Source organism: Ammospiza nelsoni, chromosome 2 (assembly GCF_027579445.1).
Source record: "Ammospiza nelsoni isolate bAmmNel1 chromosome 2, bAmmNel1.pri, whole genome shotgun sequence".
Taxonomy (NCBI): domain Eukaryota; kingdom Metazoa; phylum Chordata; class Aves; order Passeriformes; family Passerellidae; genus Ammospiza; species Ammospiza nelsoni.
This window is the reverse complement of record NC_080634.1, coordinates 81,244,071-81,266,635: the sequence shown is the minus strand read 5'-3', so window position 1 is coordinate 81,266,635 and position 22,565 is coordinate 81,244,071. Positions and strand designations below refer to the sequence as shown.

The 22,565-nt window shown below is 35.8% G+C and overlaps 1 protein-coding gene across 3 annotated transcripts in view; it reads left to right on the top strand.

Annotated features, from left to right (window-relative positions):
- Window positions 1–22,565, top strand: part of NALCN (sodium leak channel, non-selective) — a 222,706-nt gene that overhangs the window by 132,619 nt on the left and 67,522 nt on the right. For all 3 annotated transcript variants that reach the window (XM_059493793.1, XM_059493794.1, XM_059493792.1), the window contains 2 exons: window positions 1,872–2,009; window positions 6,146–6,220. In XM_059493793.1, the coding sequence (XP_059349776.1) occupies window positions 1,872–2,009; window positions 6,146–6,220 (213 nt within the window). The remainder of the gene's footprint in view (window positions 1–1,871; window positions 2,010–6,145; window positions 6,221–22,565) is intronic.

Sequence of the window (22,565 nt, the reverse complement as noted above, 5' to 3'; positions counted from 1 at the left end):
GGTAATCCCTGGGTACAGACATGGAAATTGTCCTGTTACACTGGGCACTCCAAAAAGGCAGTGTCTTTTATGCAGTGCCTGTATAACAAGATGTACTGGATTATCCCTGCCTTACCCAACCCCATCTCAGCATGTTTTGTAACTGCAGGTCCTCCTTTCAAATTTTAAACATACAGTCCTTGAAATACACTGGATTTCATGATACACATCACGCCACATCCTCCTTTATAGAGTTGGAGCCAGCTTCTTGACACCAAATATTGATGATTGTTAGCCATAGGGATCACATATAGAGCCAAAAGTGCTGTGTGCATGCACATGGACAGACTTCTCTAGAGTAAATTTGCTTTTACTGCAGGTGAGAAGTCACAATCTTGAGTGGACTCCCCTAAGGGTGGGAATATAACCTTAATGGTTTGGTTTAGAAGAAACATTGGAAGAAACATCTTAGAGAAATCAATGTTTTGTTTGAAAATCTTGATAAACTTGATAAAAAGCCCAAGGAAAGTATTTTCCTGTGGTTTATAATAGCAAGATAAATTTGAGGTCTCCCACACAGTTATTTTTGCCAGCAACTTTAAAAATTAGCACCATTTCATTGTTTCCCAAGCACATAAGTTTGTATAGCTACATGTTTCCAGCTTTTCCAGCACAGGTTTTGGCCCAGGGTAAGTTGCAGTGAAGGGTTGTCTGGATACTATTTCCTCATAGGTTTCACAAGAAGAATCCTTTTCTCTTTGTGCCATCACATTAATGTGTTAATCTGCTGCTGCTGGGCACACTGAGCACAGATCTAATACATCCTTGTAACTGTGTTAACATTTTGAATTCTAGGAATCCTTTTAGCTGTAAGCTGCATTGTTGTTTTCAGTTTGTAACACTTTTTTGTTTTGCATAAACTTCGGTAAGATACCAGCTTTGATCCTTACTGTCTGGAAAGGGAGTACTTTCAATGCCAGGCAAAAGCAAAAGAAACTTATGCAGTAGTTTGGCCTCATTTAGACAGTTGAGACTGTCAAGATATTTCACTTTGATACCAAACTCAAACTTCTGTTTCCTAGGCGGTGTGCATTCCTCAATGTCTGTGTAGGATGTACATCTTGCAGTTGCACATTGCTCATGCTGAGTTCAATTGTGGTTGGTTTTGTAGGCTCCAGCTGCGGTTTCAAAGGTGTCTGGGTTCTAGGCTTATCTAATTACATATGTTCCTGTCACTAAATAAATAAATTGTTTGAAACATTCCCATTATTTCCTCTATTTTTGACATAAATACCTAGTCTCAAGGAGTTTGAAAATGTTGCAGGGGTAGTTCCACAAAAAATACTATTTAAAAAATATAGAGGAAAATTCTGACCGGCTGAATCAAGTGCAGGTGCAGAGAGCTTGCCATGTGTTGGTTAGTCTTGCCTGTGGAGTCCTCAAAGGCTTCTGCTATTAAGATAACATAATTTGTGATCGCATTTAATTATAATACTTTATTATAGGTATATTTAGAGAGAGGAAACATAGAAGAGAAAGCATAATGAAAAAATCCCAATACAGTATCATATTCAAAACAATAATCTCTGATGCTCAGGATATTTATTCTATTTTTCCAGCCCGAAAGGAAACCAAAAGGTTCTTTGTATGTGCTAATGAAGCTAGGACTGTGTTAACACTTGAAGGTTACAGTTCTGTCAAAATCAAGCTATTTATTTCTCCTTTAGCTCACGAGTAGCCTTCTACTTGGCTTTAAAAGTTAAACACATTTCTAAGGTTTAAAAAAGAAAACCAAAAGAGGTATGCATCTCTGTTAAATCAGTTTTAGGAATGTGTCAATAAAACCATATTAGTATAATTCATTAATATGTTTGCAATTCTATTTCTTGCAGGCATTCATGTCAATGTTTCAGATTCTCACACAGGAAGGATGGGTGGATGTCATGGATCAGACACTGAATGCTGTAGGACATATGTGGGCACCAGTAGTTGCTATTTATTTTATACTATATCATCTTTTTGCTACTCTGGTAAGTTTTCACTCGCAAATGTGTTGTGCTTAATTTCATTTTGAATTGCTCTCATAGCTCTTATACTAATTATTCTCAGCTAGTTAAAACTAATTGTGATGCTCATTTTTGGCATAGGCAGCTTTTAGTTCATGGATGTGGTAGAATAAATTTACCCTTCAGCCTTGTGACACAAGGTGGTGGCCTTTGTTCTGGTGTGAGGTGTTGTTCTTCTTAGATCCAAGTCACACTGCCAGACTAACAATATAATTGTTATCTGCCTTGTACCTTCACAGCTCTAATGATTTCAGAGCTAAGTGATTTTATTTGTCATGTAGAACCAGTCCCCTCAGCTTTCACTGCATTCTCTTGGCAACAGCAATTAAAGTGAGAAGTGTAAAACCTTACGATATAAACCCTTAACTAGTCATCCCTACTGTCCTGTTGCCTGATACAAAATCAATGCATGGAAAATGTATTGTATCTAGTGTATCAAGCAATAAATGATAAGAACTAATACAGCAGTTCCTGCATGCAAACAGAAATGTGGATTGTATAAAAAAACAAAAAACCAAATTTTTTTTTCTGTATGTATTTCATGTGTGATTATTACATTCTTTCATAGAAAAAATTGGAAGGAAAACTCCCTTTGATTATCCTCTATCAATAAGGGCTTGTTACTTTATTTTAGTATAACACAGATAAAATACCACAATCAGGAAAATAATCATTTTATGCACCCTTAATTCACTCCTACTATGCTCATTTTTTATTTTCCATTCAATTAGTGTTATTTTCACTTATTTTCCATTTTCTTTCTTTGCTCAGATGTCCACTTACAAAAGGTACTAACTGTATTTCTGCAATCTCCACCAGCTTCTATTTACTTCTTTTACTTTACATTATATCCCATTTCACTTCTAAAGACTGAATAGTAGGACTACAGTTGTGGGTGCAATGGGTTCCTTCATATGGATTGAAAACTTGACCACTTTATAAATGGCAATAAAGTGCATTTCTTGCTCTTAGAGCTGCTTAATCACATCAGAGTATTACCAAACAAATGTAGGTATCAGAAGATATATAGGACATGTAATTTGCTCACAAGGATCAGAAAATGCAACTTTTCATGCAGGAGTAATCAGTTAGACTTGGGAATTGAGGTTATAAAGCAAAAAGAAAGTGAGTTTTTGTTCATAGATTTGAAAGCAGTTACTGGTAAGAGAATCTTATTGTTTTTTTGATTCTTCATCAAGAATATTTTCTAATCAGTAATTCATTTTTACTTCTTAGATGAATATTAAGCAAGCCCATAAAGTAAAATTGTGTCAAGTGACCTCTCTGCTAAAATTTCACATCTTAATTGAGAAGTAATTTAGCTGTAAGAGCAATTTTAGTATTCTGTTTTATGTTCCTTAATTTGAAAGAATCATCTGGGACTTCTCTCTTTGTTTACTGAAAGCACAGATTTTCCTAGGAGTGAAGTCACTTTTCTGTACACCATCCTCAGTTCTTTTGTAGGGAATTTGCATTTAAATACAAAGTCCTTGCTTTGCTCCATAAGGGTACACTTTTGTTCTCATGCACCTATGCAAATTCTACATTAACATAAAAACTCTACAAAGACAACTTTGGAGAATTATCTGGATTTATGAAATTTTCGGTTCAATACTAATATCTTCCTTAGACCTTGGAAGGGAAAACTATGTAGGACAGAGTTGTCTGTAGGCAAAAGAAATTTAAAACAAAATAACATGGAACTGGTAAGGGAGCATGAAAATGGTTGGGCTGCTACTAAAACCAAAAGGAAGCATTCTAAGAATAAACAGCCATCAGAGAATAGCAAGCATAAAGTCAAATGAAAAAATTACTTTCACTAACCAGAAAAGGGGGGACAATTAGAATTGAGAATGGTAATTGCAGGCATTTGGCATAGCAGACTGTAGAGACTTGGAAAGAAATAAATCGGTTTCACATAAGAAGGCAAAGAAAAATTAAAGCCCAAAAAAGACCCATTCTCTTGGAAACAAGGACTGTAATTAGTTGAGATGGTGGCAGAGGAAGTTAAACAAATAACAAGTTTGCATTTAAGTTTTCTTTTGTGGTACGTTTTCTTTGGTTCTTGTTGGAAAATGCAAAAAGGGAGTTAATGAAAGTCTTGCCTTGATACATGCATATCAGTGCATGAATCAGCAAGACTGTTAGGGATGATATATTTAATGAGTGCTGTACTTCTTTTTTGCATGGAACTGAACTTCCTTAACTGTTATGCTTTGAGCAGCATGTACTGAGTATCATATAATGAACAGGATATTTAGATAAGCAAACTACCATACTGTAAAACCCTAACAGAATTATAGCAAAATTCTTCATTAGCAACTAGGGATCAAAGTAGTTTTCATAACTTGTTGATCAAAAGGTATGACAAAAGTCAAAGGGTCCACAAACAATCAGAAAGTTCCACTTGGCATGGAAATTAGTATGTTAGTCTGTGACCTACTGTATAAGCACATGGCAGTGGGTTTTGGGTAATGGAGTAAGGTGAAAGGTAAAAGAGACATTAAAGAGGTATAGATGAATTAAAGACAGAAAGAGAGACAGAAAAAGAGAGCAAAAGTGATGACTAGTGCTGCTTCCAATGTTCATCCAGCTGGGGGGATGCTGAGCCTGGTTTCAGCATTGTTCCAGCAGCATCAGTCTAAATCATGAGATGCCCAGGGAGTGATTACCCAGTGAGTGTTGATCCATCTGTGTCAGTATGGCCACTGGGATGTTCAGGGTACTGGAGGGTGCTACCTGGGATTTTTCTAATCCCAGCTAAAGCCAGCTTCTTGTTAAAAGAACTTTTTTTTTTTTTCTGAGCACTGACATTTTTTAAATTTATGGGCCAGAGTCCTTCCTATGTCTTCTGTACTTTTATAGATTATGGAAGAAAAGAAAATCCTGCCTTGGAATAACATCCACTCAACTTAGATGCAGTTTAAGTTCCAAACTCTTTGTCTGGTATATTAAGCCACTTAAATTTCATCTTCTGTATAGGTAGGGAATAAATTTCCAGTGTGACAGGCAAACTTACACTTCATTTACAAGTAGTGGTGGAAGGATATGTTTGCTCTGGCTGTCGCTCAATGGTCCAAGACCACAGAAAAATTGTAGTTCTGTAACTCTTTAAAAAAAGGGTTAGGATACCTTCTGGTACCCCTCTGATATATCTGAAATTGGTACTTGCCAGTAGAAGCATCAAACTTCAGAGACTAAAACCTTGGCAGTTGCTGGCAGCTGTTGACTTATACATGTGTACATATATTTACTGCCTTAGATAGAAGTTGTCTGATAATATATGCTGAACAGTGGTATCCTCCCTCACCTACCATACTCCTAATTCTGTCTGCTTCTCACCTATATCAATCACATTTCCAGCTCCTTTGCCCTCTGGTCAGCATCTGTATGCAAGGGAAATGTAATAGTCTGATAGTGATGCACACTTTTTTCTCCCTGGGATTTTTCCTCCTAGAAATATATCTTAACAACATTTAACATTAAGTAAATTGAGACACTTGATTTTCCTCTTCTGTGCCAGGAGTTTCCTGTACATGTGATGCATGCAAATAATGAACCAGCTTACTTTTCATCCAGAGTGGAGTTAGCTACTTTTCACAGAGGCACTCTGAGCATAAAGGAAGGTGATAAAGTAAATGACTGTCAGGTGACTAAAAAGTCACACCTTAATTGAGAACCACCTTAGCTTTACAAGATGTTTTAGGATTTTGCTTTGCATTTCTTTTATTATTGTTGATGTTATTGTCATTGTTGTTGTTATTGTTGTTGTTTGTTGTTACTATTTCTGATTATTTAATTTTCTCTTCATACAAAGTACATTTTAATGGGTATATTGTTAAACATATATAATTCATTGGTCATAAAACCTAGAATTTAGCAATTTTAAACTCATAATAATTGTATGGTAAGATGAAAAACAGTTCACTACTTGCAAATGGGCTAGCAGATATATAGTAGCAAATGGTATTAGTTCAATAGATGTCAAAGGCAAGAATCCCATTTACATCAGCAGGGCTGTCATTTTTCCATGTTATTGAATAATACTTCTTTAGAAAAAAAAGATAACCTTTAACAAATCAGTTACAATTGTTTTGTAGATTCTACTCAGCTTGTTTGTTGCTGTTATTTTGGACAACTTGGAACTTGATGAAGATCTAAAGAAACTTAAACAAGTAAGAATATATTTTTATTGTGCTTTAAATTAGTTTCAATAAGGCATTTTACTTTACTGGTATTTTGTGTGGCAAAAGCTGGGAAACATTTTCATCACAATGAACAAAACATTACATGTGGAAGTGAATAGCAGTATTTTCTTAGATAGTGTACTATCCCACCAACCTTAAGGAAAAATTAAGATATTGTAAAAGAGATGTAGAAATTTGGCTTAGTATTCAATCAAATTTAATTTAGATACTCTTGTAATTAAAAAAAAATAAAATCACAGCTAGGCCATGTTTTTGCTTATAACCTAGTGAAAAATATCCCTGCCCATGCTTTATGAGCATGGCACAGCTCCAGGGAAGGGTAATGGGAAGAGAGTCCACAGTTAGGAAGCAGTACAGCACACTCTGGTCAATGTATTAGGGGAAGGCTAAAGATGCTTGGAAGAGTTAACTTGCTTGATTGATTCTCTTCATTTGGGGACCAAGAAGACATTCTCTCATACCTGAAACCCCAAATGTCAATCACATAAAACAAATGTAAATAGAGAATTCAGATTGGCCTTTCTGCCCTTGTGCACAAACCACCAGAAGGTATCTACAGTTTTTAAATAAATATATAGTTGTGCTCTAATCTGTACAAAGAGAAGCAAAGTCATCAACATTTCCCTATTTCATGCATAAAATAGCATGGGCTAACACATGGGACATTCTCCTGTAATATTTGTCTTATGGCCATCATTTTAACAGCTTTTGTTCATCTTTCATGTGCATTAGCAATTGCCATCGAATTATGTTCATTCAATTCTTGAAAAATAATCACCCAGAAAACTGAGATATTTTATGCTGAAGTTCTACATGACAATATTTTATACTTTTATTTTTTCTTTAGAGAATTCAATGCAGAAATCAATGCTACTTTTGCTGTCGCAGTATTAAATATCCATATGTATTGTAAACCTGAAATAAGTTAAAAGGAGAAGTATTTTCTGTGACAGTGAAACGCAAATACTGGATTTCAGTTCACAAGTTTACATAAGTGAGAGGTATTACAGATGATTTTGGGATGGTGGGTCAGTCATGAGTATGCAAACTGAGTAGGCCAAATCAAAGGCATTCATTTTTCTCTTTACCAGTCTCAAGAGGTAAAATGATCTGAAATGAAAATGGCTCAGATGCGTGGTAAGCAATGTCATATCATACTGATAATCTTACAGGAAATTTTTCATATTGTCTGCGTGAGTTAGGAGCACAAATCAATTTTCCGAAGTGAAGAGCTTGAGATGTGAAATCCAGTGGCTTTTGTGTGAAACATCTTTGATTCATAAACCACTTTAAAAGTCCACACCTTTGCCTATTAAATGGCAGCAGCATGGCTTTGTGCTTTAGCCGCCGGCTTTGGAAGTGGTGAACAAAAAGCAATAATGAGAGACCACCACTAGCAATGCTTGCCACATTTCAGTCTGAAATTTTATTTGCCTGGCAGGAATTCTGTCTCTGTAATCGCAACAGAGAACACTTAAATGCAAGACGTAAATATAATTTTTTTAAGATCTCTCAACTTCGTAGCTTTGAGACTGTAGCAGTATAACTACATCAGAGTGGTTCTGGGCCAAACAAAAGTTCTGCCCCAGCCACCAGACCTTTTGGCTACCATCCCACTCCGACCCAAGAAGACATCTAACCAGAGCACAGCACTCTGCCATTGGAAATACCAGCTGGGTTGAATGCCATAATGGTATATGGGTTCTACATGCATTATAATGCATATCATACACCATTCTGATGCATAAAAATGTCTAAGGTGGCTGATGCTGGTTCATTTGTACTTATGTTTTTGAAAAGTTTTCTTGAGTGGCTCCTCATAGAGTATTACTCAGTTCTGCTGAATGCATTCCCTTCTGGTATTTTATGCAAACCAATGGATGTTGTACAAAGTGTTGAATATTTAAAAAATGCCTAAGGTGAAAACAGGCAAGGCGTCAGTTCCTGGAGCTCAGTGATATGAGGTTACTGGAATGAATGTACAGCTGCTCAAGTGTCTAGAACAGAAAAGGTTTCCTGAGGGGTAAATATGATGGTATCACAGATTCAGTGCTGACGGTGACTGTGCTCTGCTGTGCTGAAATATTGCTTGTCTTATCTGAGAAGATAAAGCAAGAAAGAGTTTTCTTAATTGAATGGTATTTTGAATTTTCAGTTTAAAAATGGACTTTAAGAATAAGCAGGATTGTAAGGTAATTGTGATGTTCTAATCAAGACCATTTCTATTTTTAAAAAAATCTGTATTGCTGCACAGAAAAATTTTTGACATCTATAATTAAAAGATGAGTGGCATTCTAAGAGAGAAGTCAAATAATGCAAGCTGTTAATGTAAAAGATATTCATTGGTTGAAAATTATGAAATTGTAATGCTCTCCATCCTTTGGGATGTATGTTTTTCCCTGCATTTACGGGCTGTAAATCTCAAGCCCCAGGGCATTTTCAGATGATGAAACACTGAATGATTTTCTAGGAAGGAAGGAGAATATATCTGTGGCAGAAATCACACCTGCCTAATAATCCCTTTTGACCTGTGTTCTTCTTAGTTATGACTTAATTTCTTTTCTGGAACTTGATAAGAAAAATGTTATTACTTAGCTTTCAGATTATTGGCAAAGGACTAATTAGTTAATGTTTGCAATGTACTCTAGAATGTAAAATAGTATGTAAACACTTGGTATTCATGTTGTTTCAGTAAATGTACTTAAATATGAATAAATAAAAGCAAATATGCATTAAAAGCCTAGGAGATTCTAAGATTATAATATAATTTATTTAAGAGAAAGTAAACCTTTAGAATTAAATATGCCAGTACAAATTTATTTAAGGATATACATCATTATTCAGTTTTTAATTACCCCATTACATAATGTTAATTCCAAAAGTCTGCCTCAGTGCAAAGAGTAAATAGAGCTCATTTTAACAAGCCACTAGTCCATTTATTGTACAGTATGTGATCCTGTGCATTATTTATTGCACAGTATTCAGGCTTTACTATGAAGACAAAACTATTAATCTTCTTTCTGTTTTTTATGGTACCCCTCATAAGTATGGAGAACAAACATAAAGCTTGGGAAAGATTAATTTAAGTGATTTACTTAGCAGCACAGGAACACATACGAATTGAATCTGCTTTTCTAAGACACCATTCAGCTGGTTTAAGAAGAAAATCATTTTCTCTATCCTTATAGCTCTAATTATTTGCAATGCATCTCCCAACCTCTGCCACATCTCATCCTCTTCTCTATGTCTGCCATCATACTCAAGTGAAAAGTGTTTGTGCTGTAGCTCATAGTCACCATCTAGCTGTGCAATAAATTTGACCCTCTGCAGTGACCCAGGCTGACCCTAACACTGCTGAGTCTCCAAGTATGACACTGATCCTGCTCGTCTTGCCATGAGGCCCTTCCCTCGAGCCTTCAGTTCATCAGTTATACAGATGATATCAAGCTTAGGCACAAGAAATCTATCAACTACAAAACTACAATCCTGACTTCCTTCATCTATGCCTGTCTTCTTCACACTCTCCCTAAACTCTGGTTGCAAAGTTAAAAAAGAAACTGAGAGGATTTCTTTGATGTCTTCTGCCTTTTGTGATAAAGCGTTGACTTCCTTTTTAGAAATTCACCACCCTTAACAGATTTTGAAGCATGACTTTCTCTTGCAGCAGCTCTTTTAACTTTTCCCGTAATATTTTCCACATATTTACTGATTCCACTGCTACATATTTTTATCAATTTGCCTAGATATCAAGTCAGACTGATTAGGTTCTCACCTCTCATGCTCTACTCTGAATCCCTCTTTTAAAGTTAGTCACATTTACCACTTTCCTTTCCTCTCACTCCAGAGCTTATTTAGGTTATAAATTATCTACCACTGCTGTATGTCAGCCTTGCTATCTCTGAGATCCTTTAGAAGTCTTGAGAGAGTGCTGTCAGGTGTTAGGGAGTAACAAATTGTGTCAGTTATCTTCCAAAAACTTTTCTCCTGGCATTTTTGTAGATCAGTCTTTGGCAGAGTTTAGGGCCTTCTTTGACCCTGTCTGTGGCCAACACCCTTTATTGTAATTTCTTGCTTTGGTTTTATTTTTTAGAACACACTTAATTAATAGTCTGTTGCTCTTTTAGACTTTCTGCTTTCCTTGTCTTCTTAAAAGCTGTCTTATTAGAGTTGATTTCTTTAGAAACTATTCCCTCAAGGTCTTTAATGATATGCCATTATTTTTATACCAAAAAAGCTCTAAAATTCATGTTGGGGTTTTGTTTTATCTATCCTTTGCTTAGCAGATGGCTTTCTTTTCTGAAACATATCCATTTACTTTTAAGTCTTCTTTGCACTCATTTTTACATTGCTGGTCTTGTTGATCTTCTTGGAGTTTTTTCTGTAGCTGGTAGATAAAACAGGGTATCTCTGCTAATAAAACAGGATATTTAAAGCTACTCCATACACCTCCCCTTCCCAGATTCTGTCATTTGTCCATTCCTTTAAATTTCTTTTCAAAAGCTTTATGATTTTAAGTAATTTTTTCATTTAAATTCAGTGTAATAGATAGATTTGACCTTCTACTTGTTAAGTAAGATCTGAATATACACCATTTTTAATCACTATTACAGAAAAGCTTTTTGGTATTTATGCCATATAATGGATCTTGCCCAGTACTAAACCATGAGATACTTCTTCACTTAGTTGTTCTCTGGCTATATAAGTCAGCAAGGAGTCACTTATGCGTAAAAAGTTAATGTCTTTCTTCTTCCCTTCCCTAAACACACATGAGGGTAAATAAAGGCTTCCCAGTGTTATTACTGCTTGTCTTTTGCTTTAAATACTATTTTGCATTTCAAAATTACTTTATAATCCTAATTTACACATGTGCAGAATATTTCTTCCAGTTTGAGACACAGTTTCAATGCATGTGGGTCCTGTGCTGGTTTTGTATGCATTTACCTTATTCACTGCATTGATTGAAGAATTTCTGTAACACATAGCACCAGTTTTTCACTGGTGTCACATTCTCTCCACCTGGATAATACATTGCCTGTTCTGCATAGTCTGTTTCTGTAGGATTCTGCTGCCTGTTACTTCTACCAAGTTCCTGAGATGTGTTTTGGGTCAACATTGTAGGGTTTTAATAACAGAAATTCTAATGCAACTAGAGGGTTCTTTAAGTTTTATTATAAATATAAAAGCCTGTATATGTATTATTCTTGTCTAGTTTTATGCTCTCTGCTTATAAGCCTTTATTTTTATGGGTTTTTGTTTCCTATCAGAATTTTATAAACCTTCAGGTTTCCCATAGATTCATTCTATATGGAGAAACTCATGTTTGCCTTGTTGACTACTCTATTCTGAGTTTACAGTTTTAGTACCTGCTCCTTTAACAGATTTTGCAGCCAGTGAAGTTCCTTAAACTTTTATGAAAGTTTGAACATCTGGGTAGAATTCACCTCACTTCACCAATATATTATAACATTGTATGTGCAGTTTGAAATATTCATGTGGATTTCCTTCTCTAGTCACTGAAGAGTAGCAGATACTTTTGGAGGGCAATTTTGAGAGACATACTTTTTTTTTTTCTAGGGCAGCTACAGGAAAATTTGAAGCCAGCCCCAAGCCACCCTCACTGTATGAACAATCTTTCCTTCACCTGCAGCATAATCTGTGGCTTATGACAATGAAACCTTTATAGCATTGCTTCTCAAGTGTGTATCCCACTTTTCCTGGGAAAGCAGAGAGGAAATAAAACTAGTCTGTTTTTTATCTGTTCTTATATCTCAGAACCCTTTGGCTGGTCCTTGACAGAAAAAAGGGTACTGGACAGATGGACCTTTGAGCTAACCTAGTGCACTTATTCTTACACCCTTAGTGTTTCAGAATCTGAACTGGATTTCAGAAAATATTCTTAAAGATGAACTCGTTGGTGGCTAAAACCATGTGCATGGTCATTTAACTGTTTTATAATTCCACAAGGGAAAGAACAAGCATCTCAAGCATCTCTGAGAATAAGCTATGGTCTGACTTCCTTGATCATGAAATCTTACCTCTGTAATCCTATTTCCTGGAATTCCACCATAAAATATATGTATTTTTATATCTGTATATAATTCTAACAATATAAAATATAAATTTTTCTTTGTTTACCTTATGCTTGTGATAACAAACCCAGCTTACCTCACTAACTTCAGAGGGCTTATCTTAGAGTTTGTGTCAGACAAGATTATTGTGTCCCTTTTTTCCTACTGGAAAATCAAAGCTGACATCGCCTGGTTCATACACAAATTCCCAATATGATGAAGAATCAAAAAAAGTCAGGTTTAGGTCTTAGACCTCTTGAATCAATCAGGAACATACATCCACTCTTAAATTGTTGAAATCTCACACAAGTGTAGTTTTCTGCTTGAAAGAGAAAATCCCTTAAGGAAGATGAGATTTCTGTCATATCACACATGTGCTCTCTAGTGCTCACTCACAACATTAGTACAGATGGCATCCATTACTAAAAATATTTTCCCCATTCCTTACTACCTGGCAACAGAAATTCTTGGAGGAGTAAACAACAGTATGCAGCAGGGACATTTTTCTTCTAATTTGATTCAATTCACACACTCACCAATGAGGGTACTTGTCAAATGTACAGATTCCCTCCAATTCTGCTTCACACCATAAAATACATATCATATTTATTTTCTCTTAAATCCATATCAAAGCAGCAAGTGCTTTGAGATATATATATATATGTATATGTACCTATAGATCATTTTATACATACACAGATTCTTTTCTGCTTTTGTCTGCTGAGATAGATTCTTGTTTTCAAGAGTGTTTAATGTCTGAACACTTCAATTTGATGCCAGTGGTTCAGAGTCACATTTTGAAATGCTTAGAAGCTTTGGAAAAAAGAGGCAGTTAAGCAAACTTTAGAGGTCTTTGCAGAGCTTTTACGGCAAAAGCATAAAAGAAATAGAAGGAATCCATTAGGCAATCTATCTCATAAGATGGAGCAATTGCAGTAGAATAAAGTAAATTAGGATCTGAGTGCTGTCAAAAATGGCAGAGCTATCATGGAGTCTCATTCTATAATGCTTAGAGGTTTTTGGTGGTGGTAGTGGTGGTGGTGATGGTGATGGAGGCAATGTGGAAGTCTACTGGAATCTACTGCCACCTAATTGTCCAGAATATACCACAGTATAGACATCTTTGAAAATAATTTTAAAAACCTAATAAATATTTATGTGTTAATCCCTCTTATCTTTTCTATTTTTTCTGTTCTCATTGTCAGGGAAACATAGCAATTAATCTTTTTTTGTTATCACTACAAAGTTACTTTTCCTTCTTCACTACTCAAATTAAAAAATCCCTGATTTATAAAAAGACTTTCAGCAGCCTACTATCTAAAGAGAGAGTATCTGATGTCTGAACTTTGGTAAAGATAATTCTGGCACACGTATTCTAAATATGAATTTGACACTACTTCCCTTTTATGCAAGAATACTTAAGTGGAATTTTGGTTAATTTTAGTCAAGACAAAGCAAGTCAGTCTCTAAAGAGATAGTGCTGAGTCCGTCTACATTTTTCTCTAAAGTACATTTGAATAGAAGTTTCAAATCAAATATTTATATAAAGTAGAATAAAATATTTTTTTATTGTTGCATGACTGATCACCACAGTATCCTGTTGATTTTTGAAAACTTATATATACTTATTTGCTTATAGATTTGGAATTTTTATTAACTAAAGCAGTATTTATATGCCAAACAATTCAAACTTACATCCCCAGAGCAAACATTAAAGTTTCTTACTGTGATTCCTATAGTATTCAGCTTTGTTTGTCTCTAAGCCAGAGAGAAGAAGCACAATTTGTACTTTTGATCCTAAATTCATGTGTAATCATTTGTTGATTTTGCAATTATTACTTTTCATTGCTAACTCAGAGCAATTGGATTCACATTTTAATCCATGTAAATAAATCTCCCAAGAGTAAAAAATATTATGCACCTAAATGCTATTATTTATAAGAAAGACATAAGATTATCTTCTGACATACACTGAAAAAAATAAATCATGATAATACTGTATGCTTATGCAGTAAGCCTCATAACAAAAGTTTTAGTGTTTTTATATTTAATCCAGCTCTCAGGAGTTTAGAAGCAACTATTTTCAAGTTTTTGAACACTTATATTCAAGGAAAAAAATTCTCATTCCTTTAGACAAAGGTTGGAGTTTTATAAAGTGTCAAAGGACAGGATTCATATCACTTTCTTAACTGTGCAAAAAGTTAGGTATGTCATCTAAGCTAGTCATCTGCACTTGCCTGTAGTCATAGTTACCCTCCAGGGAATGATTCATCCCATCCAAGTAGGGTGCTCTCTTTTTTCTGTTACAGGGGAAGTCTAGACAGTTAATTAGGCAAAATGCCTGATTTTCAGTGGATAACATTAAACGACATAAATACCCAAGTTTAATGAATTAGGAACCTGTGTTTCATTGGCATTTAATCACATGGGTGCTTTCACACACATTAATGAAGCCAAAAACCATAGTGTGTAGCAGCAGGCACCTTACTGAAGTGCCTAGGCTGGGATCCTAATTTAGGTTAGGGACTTGGATGATAATGAAAACAACGCATAAAAGTCAACATTCAAAGCTGGTCATCTCTCTTCACTCACAGCAGAAAACAAAGCCTGCATTTGTGAGTTTAGGTTCATAAAATAGCAGGTCCCTGGCATTGGCACTTCAGTTAGTTTTTTAAGGGAACGTGGCACAAATTTAACAGGATCTTTGTAGAGGTTCCTGACCTCCACCTGAGCTGGTTCAGAAGGCAGTACGGGCCCTGTGTCACTTGTGGAGCAAAAGGTATGCTGAGAGACAAAAGCAGTACGGTCTGTGTGAAACCAGACATTCATGATTTGCTATGGGAATAGGTCAGAAATGTTGCTGTCACACATTTTAACGTCTTCTACTAAGACTTTGTAGTTATGTTTGGTCTTAAAAGACAAAGACACAAATAATTGCTTCCCCAGAGAATGAGGCTCTCATTGCTGTGCCAATGATGTTGAGGATATCCATCTTATATTCTCTGTAATGATATGTTAACAAGGGTTGCTGCATCAATACCGAGATACTGGTATTCCTTTTTTTGATTTTACTATGTTGTTCCAGTATTACTCTTGCCAATGTGCTTATCACCTTTCTCTACTCACCACCATTATGATTCCCATTTCTCAGCTACTGGTTTTTTTTCTTTCACATCCAGAAACAGTTAGTTCTGTCTTTCCTTTACATTAGGCCATACATTTCTTAGTGCCAATGATCACTTCTCCATGGTCATTATCAAAGGAGTTTACTTATCCATCCACTGTTTGAAATTTGCTAAACAATAATCTGTTTATTAGGAGAGCTTCCAAAGATCCATAAAAACAGATGCAGTACTGGTGTCTTTGAATCTCTCATTTTTAAGGGTATTTCTCATTTTTCAAGTTGGGTCTTGCTCTGGGAGTGTTCACTCCTCTCTTTTTTAAACTAAAACATCCTTCTAATAATCTTTTATAAATGTTTCTGTGTCCCAGACACATACCAATTGCTGAAATTCATGATGTGAGACAAAGCTTTCACACCAACTAGGTTTCCAACATGAGAGTCATGCTGACAAAGAGATAAAAATGTTTTAATAATGCTTTCTAGAATGAAATACAGAAGTCAGGTCTGCAGCCTAATCTTCCATTAGCTATTTTGTCGCTTGCACACATACCATCTTTCTACTCTCAGTGCTTGGGGTGGCTGCAGATTTTAAGTCATTTTTAGGTTTGGGGGATTTTTGTTCTTGTTGTTGTTTTGTTGAAATTAAATACCAGGAAGAGAAGGCCAAGGTTTTACTACTGACCTCTTGACTATACATTCAGAATGACTGGTGAAGCAGTCATCATGTATATTTATGTATTTTCATTTTTGTTTGCTTTTTTCACTATTTCTAGATACTAAGCTGTGAAATTTGGTTTCTATACACTCTTGCCCTTCAGATATTCATAATGTCCTCATGTAAAGCAGTTCTAACAACTGAAACAGTGAAAATAAGTGTGTGGTTTTTTCTCTAGTGAAAATACATGCTATTTTTATGCCTTCTGCGAGATGCTCCTGTTGCTGCCTTTTTATATTATTGTCTGTAGAACAAATAAAGGGAGCAACCCGAAGTAAGTACACTGCTCATTTTTCTTTAGCTGTGAGCTTCTAAGAATAAATATTTCTGCATTCATCCATTAGTTTTTGCCAATAAGTCACAATTAAGCCCCTGTGAGACCCTTACAGAGGTGAGGGCTAACAGAAAGGTGTCTTCAGCAGAACTTGTCATAGAAAGAAGATAGGTTAAAAATCTGACTGTCAGCCAAACTGAAGTCCATGTTCTCCAGTACTATGAGTAAGGCCAAGTTCTACCTAGCCTTGGTTCTGGTAAGAGAGGAAAGCTTGTCTGCTATGAAGGATAATTGAATGTATAATTATGGCATCATGGGATGCCAGAAGCAGTACAATAAAACCCACTTTTTCTTAATGTGGATTTAAGAAAATATAATCAAGCTGTTTGCAATGGCTCTAGGAACTGAAACTGTTAGTGGCGTCTGTTATTTTTAATCTTTGAATTGTGGTATCAAAAGATCTGCATCAAGCTTCTCTAAAAAGCCTTCTTGATGTCAGAAGAAAATTATTTTCTGGTTCAGTTCTAAGAGATCAAATTTTCAGAGCTCATTTCCTGAAGCTGCAGCTTGTATAAGAGTTCAAGAGTTGTAACAGATTTTCTCCATGAGAGCTACGATGGGATTTACATTTATATTTGGCACTACTCATACCTTCTCTTTCAAATGTGTTTGCGCTAAAAAACTGACTTGAAAGCCTGTAATGCATTTAAGTATTAGTGAAGATAAGTGGAAAGAAATACTTGTGGAAACTTGTTGAAAGTTGCAATTTGTAAGAGATGGTAAGAATTTCAACAGATACTTTTTATCTTTAAGGTGTGACTGAGAGTGCATATTTTTATGCATATGTGTGGGAATTTCCCTGGCTCTCCCTAAGCTTACAGTAATGGGGCAATTTTGACTAAGCATGAGCAGGGGCAGGAGAAAGTCATAAGACCTTTCACAGTAAGAACAGGGGATCATTAGGGTTGGAAGATCATCTTGTCCAAGCCTCTTGCCAGGGTAAAAAAGTACAGTCTTAATATTTATCTTCTAAAACATACAAAAAACCCCTCTGAATCAGATGCATTTTGGTTATACAGTCAGTGCCTTGGGGTAGTTAAAAAGCTTGCAATGTGCTACAGTCCATTCTGCGCTAAAAATAATGTGAATTCAGGGAGGATGAGGTACCCTCTAGGCAGTAGTATAAGCAATTATGTTCAGGGCAAAAAAGCACTGATCAAAATGTCAGGACAAACTCTTCCCTCTGCACTTGTTTCCATGTTCTTTGAAAAGAGTATAAGAAATTTTAGACCTCCTGAGTGTACTTGCAAATGTTTGTTTTTCTATTCTGTGCATCTGATTATCATATCCTAAATGTGTATTTTGGCTCTGTTTACCATAAAAACATAGAATATATTTTTGCTCTCTAATACAAGCAGCCTGTGATTTTGGAACTACACAGACATACACGTGTGCCAACTGAGAACCATTAAAGGTTTTCTCCATTTCACGTCCTGACAATACCTTTTTGCATATGTCAGTGCAGGTGTGCACACAAGCACCTACACATTACAAACTGTCAAAAATACAGCGTTTTTCAAAATTATCAACTTTTATGGTTTGCGGAACAACAAGAGATTCCTTTCAAAATCATGCCAATTTTATGAAAGTGCTGAATATATTCCCAAATCTTAAAAATGTACATGTATGCCTTATATTCTTCTTTAAAACAAAATCCTTAAATCCTTAACATCTCCAATAGTGCCTCTAATAAACTTGCTTCTGTTTAGCACTTTTTCTCCTCCCATTGAGCCTGTCTTAAATCCCCTATATTATTTCATCCATTTTCAGTAATGAAAAGATATTGAGTAACTACAAATCTTGTTTGTATTGGCAGCAGATTGTCCTACTAAAGACTTATTTTTGGAAACTCAAATGTATTGTTTGAATGTAAATCCTTTCAGACCTTTACCCTAAAATTTCTTCTTTTTAAGTATGGTGTTGCTTGGTTTTCAACATGATGGTCACTGACATTGGAGGAAAGCCTCACATCCTAGCAACCCATAGCTTCATGCCTCCCTAATAGTTCCAATTATATCACTAAACCACAGCCTCTTCTGAGCTGGAAGGGATTCACAAGGATCATCAAGTCCAACAGAGAATAGCCCATATGGGGATTGACCCTGCAGCCTTAGCATTATTGCACTGTGCTCTATCACTACAAGTGTCAGCTGAAAGTGGAACCAAGGCATTCACAATTGATTAGCAGTTCCTTGTGACCAGTGATTGGAAGAATTTCACCATATACCTTTCTGGTTAAAAAAAAAACAGTGCCAAATACCAATACAAAAATTTATTAATAAGCTTAGTGAGGAAGAATCTCTAGGCTTCGAATAAACCAACACATCTGCTGGACAAAAGCAAAGGTCTTCCTGGATCAATGTATAGTTCCTTGACAGTAGCCAGAAAAATGTGTTTAAGATCTAACACAAGAAAAGGGAAATCACAAAGTGATATTTCTTTCTCTGGTGATATTCCATACTTGAGTGATAGTCACCTTCCAGGGACACAGGAACTTCCAGTGTCCTACATGATGTATGTTTGTCTAGTGGTTCTTGATGGAATTTTTTTTTTCTTGCCTGTTAAATCTGTTTTCCAAAATGTATATATTCTAGCATTTACTGCCTTCAGTAGCAAAGATAAATTTAACAATGCACCTTGTGAAAAGATACTTTTTTTTAAACTAATGAGCCTTCCACTTGATTTTTCATTTGATGCCCTCTAGCCTGTGATGTTCAGTCATTTCACTCAAATGCTTCTTCAATGCTCTATCTTTCCTATGGTGCCTGTTATTAATTCCCACATTATTGTGCACCTGTACATTTAACTTTAGAATCAGACCAAAGTTTCTTTTCACTGGGTAACTGTATTTTAAGTGATCTCCTTTTGCAAGAAAATTTGGCAGTTAAACTAACACATCTTGGAAAAAGATGTGTTACGCTTCATATTTTTTACAAACTTCCTCTCTTATTGTTGTTTTTTCAAAGTAAATAAGTCAGCATGTGAAATTACTAGGATAGAATTTCTGTGATGTCTTTTCTTGAAAGTTTTCTTGTTTTATTTTTAACAAGAATTCAAAATACCTAGTCCATAATAGAAAAGTATCAGGAAGTCCTGTCTCCCTGCATGCAGCTAGCTTGCTGGTGTTTCATTGGTCCTGCTTTTCATGGATTTAATATTTTGCTTTCCTTTTGTCTTCACTTGCTCTCCTTAGATCTCTTTTCTGGTGAGGCAGCTTAGTATTGGAAAGCAGGGTGTTAATAGGGGAAGTCTAGGCCATCCAGATAGTGTCCTTATTCAGTTCTGATGTTACTCTGGTTAATACCAATGAGTCTCACTATCCTGGTAATGCAAATATCATTTTGACACACCTATTAACAACTCCTTTATTCAGTGAGGAGCAAAACTGTGCTCACACTTTATGACCCAGTTTTACTTTTCAGTGTGAAGGAGCTTTTCTTCCCCTTCTGCTCCCTTCTCCCCTGATTCTTATTAATAGTTCATTACTGCTTTTAATTGATACCACAATGACAAGTCAAACAGTAGTAATTGGCTTTTCAAGTACATGGCTTCAAAAGCTATGTTGAGTGGTACCTCAGAAGTGACATTTTGTCTGTCAGTAGAGAAGGAGTTGGAAAAGACAGGATTTTGGATGCTGAACACGTTTGGTCAGAATACATTGCTGGAGCCCTGTTCCTTTCACCCAGCACCTCCAGGCATTCAGAAGATCCAGGAAGACACCACTGACAATTTCAGCAGTTGCATCACTTCCAAATTTTGTGTGCTGAGGCTTCAGCATTAAAGTGGGAGTTTCAGCATAGTGATTTTTCATGAACATATTGTGTGAACAAGGTGTTATAATTGGTATATCTAATTTAAACACGTTTGGCATAAAATTTTATATATGTGAATTTGTGTGTGAAAATCAAGGAGCTTTTTAAAGCCTAGTTAGAGTTACTTGTCTCTAGAGTATTTTTATTCTGAGAGCAGTGCTTGAGGTAATTCTAAATGGGAAATAACTATAAAATAGAATAAAAATGAAAAATTACCTTTTCATTATATCTGATTCCATGTGAATGGATTTTTAACAAGTTGCAGGGAAGATAAGTGTCAAGCACATTTTATTAACCAAGGAAAAGTACAGAAATGGTTCCACACTGAATTTTATGGACTACATAAAATGCATAAAATTCTTCTTTTCATCATAGAGGGAAGACAGAATTTTCACAAAATTCAAGTTGGTCCCCATTTCCTGGGACATATGCAGAACATTTAAATAGGCATTATTTCAAAAGTAGTATGCTTTACAGAGACTGTGCCCATTTTTAGAAGACAAGGCAACCTTTTGAGACTGGAAAATAAGGTCATCATGACAATTACTCATGCTAGACTATTTCTTCTTTAATAACTAAAAAATTTTTGAAAGGCCATTCATGGCTGTTACTTCAGGACACTAGTGTTGTTTGAATTTTTTTTTTCTATCTCTTACCTCATCTGTCACCTTTTTTAAAAACAGCATCAATGGATCACAAATTCTGGGTGATATGTTTTATTTGTAATGGTGAAATAAACACCTAAGTATTTATTCACAAGTCCCCAATTCCTGGTATGTGCAATCTGCCAAAAAAAACTCAAAAAATTCAAGAGAGTTTCATCCTGGAGGAAGTTTTTATGGTATAAAATGGTATAAAATAGAGACCTTTCAATATTCTAGCCAAGAATCATATTCAAAGCATACACTTTGTTCAAGGAAGAGGGATGGGAGTTGGGTTTGCTATGAAGGTGAAAATAGCAGTAACAAAAATGTAAATGTAGGCGTCTGCTGCTTCATGTATATCACCAGGGGATAAAATGCTTACCTAGCTTTTATATCACCAGGAACTCATTTAATCTTTTTGTTTTATTTGGTTGATAGCAAAGGTAAAAGGCAAGTGCTTGTCAGGGCACATAGGTGATTCTAGATGCTCCATCCTCTGAATTAAGGGGCAGTCCTGCAGCAGTTTGGAATGAAGGGTTTATGTAGCATTGCTGGTTATTTCTACAGCATTTGGATTCATGAAAACCCATGCTGAGTTTGCCTTTGTGCCCTTCTGTGACACAGAGGTCTTCATTGCCCTTTCTGAACTGTTCTTTAGGCCCATAGGAGCCTGTGAATATATGCACTTGTGTACACATTGTAATTAACTTCTGCATTCTTGAAAAAAAAGTAGAGGCCTGGCCTCTGCATGAGATTTAATTCCTCCTTCATTAAAAAGAGCTAGCAGCTTAGAAGAACTGATTAATTATATTTTTACTGCATTTTTTGGAGCCTAAGACAGGCACTTCTTTTCCACTTAGAATTCAGAGGGCTTCTCCTTCTATAGTTCCTCAAGAATGGACCAGGCACTCTTTTAAAACTGTGACAGAATATGAGGAAGCCTGCAGGGTTTTCCTGCGTAATATCCAACGAGTGGGAGCACTATTTTGGAATGAAGGGAGGATTCTTACACATATCTTTCTGTTTAAAGAAGCAGTCCATAACCACAAGAATACAAAGGAAACAATCTCCATCTCTTGTGAAAGGGACTAACAGCACTCAGGAATCTAGCCCTGGCTAAAATTTCATCAGCAAACTTGTGTGGGAGAAAGGGCAGCCAGTAACATCAAATTATTTCTGTTTTCATCTAGCCCAGCCATGAAAGTTTCTGAAGTAGTTTGGATCAGCCTTTGTGACCTCCCAATTACCACTTGTATAGGTTTGTCTCTGTGTGTCCTTTAGTAAAATAAATCTTCTATCTGAATTTCTGTACTGGAAAAATACTGTGTAACTGTAATGAATCTAAGACTCAGGCCACTTATGTCAAATTAAATGTTCTGCCTCTAGTTCAAAATGAGCAAACCAACCATCCACAAAAAGGCAAGGAGCAGCTAATTTGTTCAAAGTCTCCCCTGTTTAAAGAAATATCCTGGATTTTGGCCTCAGCTACATCTGTGAATTTTGTCTCAACTTCAGTTACATTTTCTAAGTAAAGGTATTTGATTGTAAAAATTACTTCACTGTGTGGATGGCAAATACTCAGATCTAAGTTGTATTCATTATCTTCTTAGAGAAT